Raw genomic sequence first — 9,867 nt, 5'->3', positions numbered from 1 at the left:
ATCCAGGGGGCTTTGAGATCATCCAGGGCTTTTCATATTATAAAGCCAGGCTGGAGGAGAGATGACAAATGAGTTTCTGTGTCACATTTATTGGTCTGGACTCAGGCTCACAGGCTTTAAACCGTAGAGGGGAATACAGGCACTGTTTTAATAAATGGTTAACTGCTCTCGCTCCCTCCCACTTCTGTAATCCCTCTCTCCCCCTCCTCTGTGTGTCAGTCTATTGATCCAGGTCAGCAGTTCACCTGGGAGCACTCCAACCTGGAGGTCAACAAGCCAAAGAACCGCTATGCAAATGTTATTGCCTACGACCACTCCAGGGTCATCCTCACACCTGTGGATGGTGAGAGACACGTCTTCAGACATCTCAAGAGAGGGACTTTACATATCGTAATTCTATATATATATTAATATATATATATTATAATAGTGGTCAGGGCCTTCATTTACCTTTATTTAAAATACACTTAAATTAAAGACAAACCTTCCCTTCCTGTTTTATAAATGCATTGCATCATAATTTAGTTAGAAGCCCCTCTGTTTTCTACGACGGAGTGTGAAGGCCACATTGAGTAAAAAAATCAGAGATTATGAGAATAAAGTCGTAATATTATGAGAATAAAGTTGTAATATTACGAGAATAAAGTCATAATATAACGAGAATAAAGTCACAATAGTACGAGAATAAAGTTGTATTTTTAAGCTACATGTTAGGGGAAATATCAGAAGAATAGATTGCCATTTACGTGCATTAAAATGAGGAACAAGGAGAATCTTGTGAAGTTATACTTCAGTTTCCTGATTGGATCCCATTTTAATTTGCTTCCTGACTTTGTCCAACTTGTTCATCAGGAGTTCCAGGTAGCGACTACATCAACGCCAACTACATTGATGGCTACAGGAAGCAGAATGCTTACATTGCCACACAGGGGCCGCTGCCGGAGACACTGAGTGACTTCTGGAGGATGGTGTGGGAGCAGAGGACCTGCACCATCGTTATGATGACCCGCCTAGAGGAGAAGTCACGGGTGAGCCTCTCATGTTGAGAAATAGTAAAGAATAATAATACTCTGATGACAATGGCCTTGGTTTACAGTGCATTCATCAAAGCTTTAAATAAATACATCAATAAATAGAGCAAGCTTTCCGTAGTGTAGTGGATCATCCTGATGCATTGATTTAACATAATTCAACCACTTCATCCATCTTCTTTCATACAAACTAAGGACATCTTTTAAAGCACAAATTCAGGTCAGACCCTACCGTCATCCACTTTAGCTGAGGCCAGTTGTTCTCAGGGGGCAGGGTGGGACTATCGCATAGGGCCAGGCTTGTTGGGGTATGATGATGCAGGACATGTTTCCATTGCAAAGGGTGGCCGGGGTTTTCTTTGTCCCTGTGCAGGGCATATCAAGGTAGCAGGTGCTTGTAACAGTCAGCTGCGCAGAAGGGACTTGACCTGAAATAAACAATAGCCTAATTATTCGCTCCAAACCAGTATATCGAATAATTAACATATTCTTATTTTTCTTGTTTGCAACATTTCAAAAAATTTGCTTAAAATTTGTTTGACACTTAGATGGAAATATGGCTATTGTCAGGTGTATCCTCAACAAACAAATTTCCTGACTTACTGCTCTAGTGTGCCTTTTTCTATTGTTGGTGTTTTTGACCACATAAAACGGTGAGTGATTAATACAATAGTCTTTTCTTATTCTTTTTTACTTTTCTTATTCTTATTTGAGTTGTATTGTGAGCTTAGCTCTGCAACAGCATCATCACCGTGCTGGTAGACATGAAGTATGAGACATTCACAGCCAGTCACATGGCAGATGAGAGCTAGCATGGCAGGTACAGTGTTCATATGATTAATGATGTCAACGTTCTTTCACACTGTTAAAAACGCCACAGCGAAAGGGCAGAACTACAGTGCCACAGCAGTATGCCATTTTTTTATTTGTGACAGAGACTATCAGCACTCTGCCGCAGTCAATAACACCCATCTGTGTTTCAACCAGAGGTGCAGGAAACATTAGGTGCTCTATAACATGCGGCGGTAACGGCTGCTGCACAACCTGTCCGTCCACTATTTTGCTGATGTGAGTCATGCATTCCAGTTTATAAGTCCCAAAATAATTGCTGCTATGTTTAAAGGTCCAGTGTGTAATATTTCTGAGGATCTGTCGACAGAAATGCAATATAAGATCCATAACTATGTTTTCAGTGGTGTTTAAAGACCTTACATAATAAACCATTACGTTTTTATTACGTTTTATTTATATCTACATAACCGCAGGTCCCCCCTTCCATGGACATTGCCACGTTGCCTCGTCATGTTTCTACAGTAGCTGAAAACGGACAAACAGTGCTACAGAGCGTGTTTCGTCACTTTGTTCTTCTTGTTCTACTTCTGGTAGAATTCAGGCAATGTAAAGAGTCATCACTATGTTGAACACGTACGCTCAAAGAAGAATAAGTAGAAATAATATACAGCAGGGGTCGGCAAATAAGTTTTGCATCAGAGCAATATTTTCAACCATTAGATGGTGGATGATAATATAAGACATAATATTGACTGACATTAATATTTTGATTGGTTAGCTCAGCTGGTAAAGTGCAGGACTTGCAACCCAAGGGTTGAGTGTATGATCCAAACTTGGGACAACCTTTTGTTTCTCTCTTCAACAAATGGATTCTGCAGCGAATATTTCTCAGATCATGGCATGTGTTGCACTGTTTGTGTTCCGGTGTTTGATCCACATCCATCAACCTACGGACGCTTTTTCATTTCCCCAGTACCACCAGGCAGAGGACATTTAGGGGAATCACATTTTCTGACAGCTCTTTCAGAGGTGTGTCAAGCAGGCTACAGACTCTTTTAATGTTGTTCAGAATTTGTAAAATAAGTAAAAGCTCAGTTCAACTCCAAATACTGCATTACAGTAAACAAGCTTCTTGCGCTTTTATTTTGTAGGCAAAACCACTAAAGAGGAAGTGATTATGTGAGCAACTATTCCTGCCAAGACTGAGATCTATTTTAGCACCGCTATCAAAGTATTTATTTATTTATATTTTTTGTTACTATCAAAGTGCCATAATCTGGCCGCGGGCCTGATTATATTGTTGCCGAGCAGTTTTGGCAAGGATACATAATCACAGAGAGAATTAATGTGTTTCCCTTGTCAATGTTTGTAAAAAATGTATCTAATGTGTGGTTTATAATGGACTGTGGTGCAGAAACAGTGACAATATTACACACTCTTGGCTTACATTTTCCTTGTTATCTGTCAGTGGCCAAGTCGCATTAACAAATGGTTTTACTGAATAATTAAGTAAATATAATTTCTCAATAAATATACCCAAAGAAACCAAGAAACCTAATTTCTTGACTGGCTACTCTGTGCTGGCTCAGAAGAGACACCTTTTGTGCTGTGTCAGAGACCGTAGCTGTCCTATGCTCTTTGAAAGGGTAGGAGGCAGTGGCAGACTGGAAAGTTGGTTGCAATTCACAACCCTCACCAATAGATGCCACTAAATGTTATGGGCCTTTCAGACAGACTGCAACGACTGCACTGCTGTGCTGTAAAACCCATTATTTTCAATGGCTTGCGCCACAGCGGTTTGTCATTGCGTCGAGCAAAGCGAAAGCGCAGCACAGCGCATTGCTCAGCAACCTCGCCCACATGCCGCGCTCTAAGTTCAAAATATTTTAACTTCAGCGCAAATCGCTTCCTATCTGAGGTGTCTGAGGTTTTGAGCATTAAAGACTTTATTTCGTGCATTCTGGTGAAAATTTCTGGTCCATTTTCTGCACTAATTTATGGTAGAAATGTTTGTATTAGCATAAAGGGAAACAAAATTTGGGTGGTAGGTGACATTTCAAAATATAAAATATAATCAGGCATTCTTTATTCTATATTTTTCCTGTAGATCAACTTATTTAATATTATCCCTACTGAGTCAACATTAGTGTTGGGAGTGACTCAAAAGTACAAAAGTAACGCAATTACAGTAATGTATAGCATTTTGGCAGCAGAAAAACAAATCCATGAGTGAAAGAGTAATGTTATTTCCTGTGAGAATCTGATGATCGATGGGTGCAAACTATGGGGGAGATCGGCTCCAATTAGCTCCTGTGATGGATCATGCGTAAATAGATTTCTATAGGCTATGTGTTTTCTTTAACAAATTACTTTCAAGATCAGAGAGACTGCTGTCAGTTCATCCTGACTAATCCAGATTCAAATTATTAATGACGTTATGCTGCTGTACCTTGTGTGTAAATGCGCACAGCGTCTTTCTTAATCCACTATTAATCAATAGAACCCAACTATGCTGCAGATCTTACTGTCAGAATAATGCGCCAATTAAGTAGCAGTGAAAGTAACTCAAAAATAATGCAAAAGTAGTGTAAAGCATTACAATTCACATACAGTTATATTGTAATATAACTAATTACTCTCAAATGACAGTAACTAGTGATATATAATGTATTACATTTTGGAAGTAACTTGGCCAACACTGGTCAACACATGATTTAGTTTTCTCTTTTGTGTTTTTTGTTTGGGGAAGCAACCTCTTTAAATGTGATTGTGGCACCTTTTCACCTCAATGATACATTAATGCATTTTATTAACTCCTAGATTACCTCCTGAGTTTTCACATCTAGATGTGAATACCAGGAAATAAAAGCTGAATTTCTGAACTCTCATACTCATCTTTTAACCCAAATGTCTTCAGTGAACAACAAAAACAAAAGAATTTGCCTTTGCATTTTCCAATACTTTTGGAGGGGACTATACTTCGGGTGGTCACAGTTAAATGAAGGAACCATAAAGTGGACAACAGTCTTTTATGTTAATGTCACATGCTTTGGTAACCCTTCCATCCACCCCAAATGTTCACCCTGCAATGTTTTGTGGCTATGTATCAATGCCACATTAGTTCCCCGAAGCTCCTTTTAAGGCATTTTAGCAAACAAATAATGCTGTTGTTTCTCTTCATAGTACAAGAAACTATTGATTCTCAATAAATTTCTTGACATCCTAGCCATTAGAGTTTGATCTTCAGTGTGTGTATTAGCAGTGGCAGAGATGGGGCACAGAAATTGAATGATGCATGTTGGCGGGTATTCGTCGGAATTTTATCCCTTTTGAGGGTCGGGGAAAGCTAGCATAGATGATCGTTATTCTCGAGCACCCCTAGAAATGAAACTTCTGCGCAACCCCTTTGGGATTTAGAGCCCTGGGTCCAATAGGACTTGCGGTAATTCGTCCCTGCTGAGGGCCCTTTCATCATGTTTTTTGCACACCTTGGGACACCTTGGATGGCACTTGCGGCCACATTTCCTCACACAAAGAGGCATCCAATCGGGCACTGCATCATGTTTTCTCTTACCATCACAGTACATTACTGGTGTATGTAATATTGTCACACCACTCCTAAACAGCACTAGTGTTTAAACTTTAGTGTAGTTAAACCCTGAGCAGTTGTAACATTAGTGGAGTATTAGTGAAAGATTACTCATCAACATAAGGAAAATCAGGCCCTAGCTCACTCTGTGACACCACGATGGTGGAACGAGCTACCACACGCCATCAGAGCAGGGGCGTCCCTCTCTAACTTCAAGAAGCTCTTGAAAACTCATCTCTTCCGAGAACACTTCCTCTTATAACACCTCTAACTCCTAACCTCTAACATGCACTTCCTGTGCTCTTCTTCTTCTATCCCCTACAATTATCTTATATTAATTGCACTTTTTGTTAACTCTTACTTCCTTCCCTAGGTATCTACCCCATTGATGTGATATGAACTATGAGCTCTTACTAGTATTTATTGCTGCTCTTACTAGTATGTATTGTCAGTTGTAGATCTGTAGTTGATGCTCTGTTGATGCTTGTATGTTGTTCCTCAAGTGTAAGTCGCTGTGGATAAAAGCGCCAAATGAGTAAATGTAAATGTAAATGTCAACATTCTGCCATGTGTTGACTGTATTTTTAGAGACTTCTGACTTATATCTCACAAAAGTGAGTACACCCCTCACATTATTGTAAATATTCGATTATATCTGTTCATGTTCATATGTTCATGTATTCAATTATATCTGTTCATGTTCATATGTTCATGTATTCGATTATATCTGTTCATGTTCATATGTTCATGTATTCGATTATATCTGTTCATGTTCATATGTTCATGTATTCGATTATATATGTTCATGTGACAACACTGAAGAAATGGCAAAGAACTCTGAAAACAAGAATTTTTGCTACATAAAGATGGCCTAGGCTATAAGAAGATTGCTATGACCCTGAAACTGAGCTGCAGCACGGTAGCCAAGACCATACAGCAGTACAACAGGACAGGTTCCACTCAGAACAGGCCTCGCCATGGTCGACCAAAGAAGTTGAGTGCACATGCTCAGCATCATATCCAGAGGTTGTCTTTGGGAAATAGACGTATGAGTGCTGCTAGCATTACTGCAGAGGTTGAAGGGGTGGGGGGTCTGCCTGTCAGTGCTCAGACCATACGCCGCACACTGCATCAAATTGGTCTGCATGGCTGTCGTCCCAGAAGGAAGCCTCTTCTAAAGATGATGCACAAGAAAGCCTGCAAACAGTTGGCTGAAGACAAGCAGACTAAGGACCTGGATTACTGGAGCCATGTCCTGTGGTCTGACAAGTGTGTCTTGCCTACAGTCAAGCATGGTGGGGGCCGCATGAGTTCTGCCGGCACTGGGGAGCTACAGTTCATTGAGGGAACCATGAATGCCAACATCTACTGTGACATACTGAAGCAGAGCATGATCCCCTCCCTTCGGACACTGGGCCGCAGGGCAGTATTCCAACATGATAACAACCCAAACACACCTCCAAGATGACCACTGCCTTGCTAAAGAAGCTGAGGGTAAAGGTGATGGACTGGCCAAGCATGTCTCCAGACCAAAACCCTATTGAGCATCTGTGGGGCGTCCTCAAACGGAAGGTGGAGGAGCGCAAGGTCTCTAACATACACCTGCTCCGTGATGGAGGAGTGGAGGAGAAATATGTTTCCATATTTATGACTTCTTCAGACATTTTCAGCTGAAGTACATGAGATATGGCAGGGACTTGCAACTGTGTCTACAGTAACTGCTGCTGTGTTACTTTTATGTGTGGCTGGTTATCCGCTGCTATCTCCTGAACATGTAGGCTGAGATGACATGACTGACATCCAGACCACTTGATGATACTTTGTGTTTTAACTGTACTGAACATTGCACTCTGCATCCACCCAGCGATGTCCAGTTGCATTCACTTTAACTGTGCTCAGAACATAAGTTCTTATGGGTTATTACTCTATACTGTTACAGAGGCAGCACAAAAGAAGTTATCTCTAAACTTGTCTGTAAATGCCAACTTAAAGAAACATACTTTCCTGAATGTAATCAATAGGGGTTTTTTCTTATCGTGTCAGTGTTTGTGACCTGTACTTTATAGCTTTGAGTTCGCCTTTCTGTCTTTATTGAAGGAGTGCTCCAAGTCCCTCTTCTGAGGCATTTGTATGTAAGGACATCAACTGTCTTCAGGTTCAAAAAGCATGTCAGTTGTCAATGAGATCTGTTTTAACAGGGCAGCTAATGCACTTTATGTGTTCCCCTAAAACTACAACTCCTGTGTGTCCTGTTTTGACAGGCTAAGTAATGTTGGGACTTCACGTTTTGGGAAACAAAGAAGCGGCCTACATGTAATGACAGAGGCCTCAACAAAGTAGACTACATGTAAAACATAAAGTAACAAAGAGACCGTATGTAACCATTGTTCCCCGAGAAGGGGAACGAGACACTGCGTCGGTCCGCCACACCTCACCCCTTGCTTCTGGAGTGCCTTGCTTCATAGAAAGGGCTAATGTGTCCTATGTGCCGGCGTGCTTATATACCCCTCCGGTTACGCCGTCATACACACCGTTCTAGTAACACCAATAGGATTGGAGTAGTTTCATTCATAGTTCAGCCCTGCCACGTCCAGAAGCGTTCCCATAGTGTTGTCACCGACGCAGTGTCTCGTTCCCCTTCTCGGGGAACAAGGGTTACATACGTAACCCGAGACGTTCATTCTGACTTGTTCCACTGAGGTTGCAGCTGAAATCACACAAAACACAACAGCATTACGTTCATAGAGCGAGCCCTGCAGCCTCAGTGATTTTAGGGAGAAGATCTTAGTTAAATAACAGGCTAGTTTCTGAGATGTAGCCTATCTGTAAATGGGCGATCAAACTTTCTTTGCTTAACCGTTTGTGTAGCGCCTCATAAAGCACTCTTCTACCGCATTCCTGAATGTCATTTCACTTCACTGATGATGTTATTGTTGAATGTGATGTGTGGATGGGCAGCAGGATCATAAAAAAGGAATAGGGGCTGGGTGAAGCGCCTCTCCAGAGACGCCGTGAGCATTTACGCACGAGCCACAGCAACATAAATGAATAATTAAAATCTCCCGACAGGATCGGTCAGGATCTAATGTTAATTCATGTTTTGTTTTCTTCTACACATCCAAAAGCGCTCACACACAGTCCAGATTCATAAAGTGAAACTGTAAACATGGATTATAGAAGCTGAAAGTTTAATTCTGTTTCCTCTGCAGAGTTTCCTCTGCCTGTCCTGTCAAGTTTATTACTGCAGGTTTTTTTGCTTTGACATTACTGCACAGATGGTGACAGCAGCCACTAGTCATCAAAGTAAATCGTCAAGGAAAACACTCATAGCACATCAATAAAACATATATATATGCTGAAGTCAAATTATTACGTTGTAAAATGAACCAGAGCATTCAGCACTGATCTGCTGTGTTTCATGTTATATAATTACTGCCCGTGTAGTCTGCACATGTCATTCCAACAGTAGAGTCCAGTGATGACAGTTTTAATTGGGGCTATATGAGATACATGAAATGATCTCCTGTTTACAGACAAAAGGCACATTGTATTTCTGTGTAGCCTAGCGAATGATAGTACACTGCTGTAATCTTACTGTTTTCAACAGATGCTATACTGTTTATTAGAACCTTGAGATGTTTCTACGTGTTATAATGTTCACAGACATGTTTCTGGATTGTGAAGATCTGATCTGTAGCCTTTAGTGCCAAAAGCTGGTCTGCTCATCTGACAGAGATCAGAGCTCAATGGACAGATGCTGCAGTTGTGCAACAGGTCTGCATTTAATTTATGTTGCTTTAAAATGACGTCTCCGGGTAAAGGACATCTCATTTCATTAAATACCCGTTTCCTCAACTCCTCTCTTCTCGCTTCTCCTCCTTGACTCCTCGAGCTCGCATCTTGTGTGTGAGGGACTAAGACACACTGTGAAGAGTCGAGGAGGCACAAATTTGGGAAATGAGAAATGCCCAGAGACAGAACCAAACTAGAAACAGGACTGACACTAAACTTGGAACAGCTGCAAAATAACCACAAACCAGAAGATGATCAAATAAAACTTAAACAGGAAAATACCCAAACCATAACAGATTTAGCTGTTAATGTGTCTTTAAACTCCTTATATCCTGACACAATCAACGTGCATTCTTCTGGGGAAAATACGGAGCATGCACCATTGTGAAAAAAACACGCCCCTTTTTTACACTAACACTATGAAGCCCCACTAGAGGCTGATTTGTACATTTCACCCCACGTTTATGACTTTTATAGAAAAAACAACTCACCGACAGTCAGTGGTGGCTTGTGATTATTTACCTGGGTGGGGCTACAGGCACACTTGATTGCACTAGCAATGTTGTCTAGCTTGGTGCACTAAGCTTTGACTTTAACCACTGAAGACTTGTCTACTTACATAAAGGGGACCAATTTTATACATGAAAGTCTTTGTACAGGTGT

General features: G+C 40.9%; 1 protein-coding gene across 1 annotated transcript in view; it reads left to right on the top strand.

The window, feature by feature from the left end:
* Positions 1-219: 219 nt before the first annotated feature.
* The window catches only part of LOC119896302 (receptor-type tyrosine-protein phosphatase F-like), a gene marked incomplete at both ends in the record, with an annotated part of 29,031 nt that continues 19,383 nt past the window's right edge, over positions 220-9,867 (top strand). Inside the window, 2 exons of the mRNA XM_038709748.1 lie at positions 220-343; positions 853-1,028. Coding sequence (XP_038565676.1) covers positions 220-343; positions 853-1,028 — 300 coding nt within the window. The remainder of the gene's footprint in view (positions 344-852; positions 1,029-9,867) is intronic.

This window comes from Micropterus salmoides, unplaced genomic scaffold, assembly GCF_014851395.1.
Source record: "Micropterus salmoides isolate LMB-PRFRI ecotype aquatic unplaced genomic scaffold, ASM1485139v1 Ms_hic_scaffold_91, whole genome shotgun sequence".
Classification (NCBI taxonomy): domain Eukaryota; kingdom Metazoa; phylum Chordata; class Actinopteri; order Centrarchiformes; family Centrarchidae; genus Micropterus; species Micropterus salmoides.
This window is presented reverse-complemented; position numbering and strand designations above follow the sequence as displayed.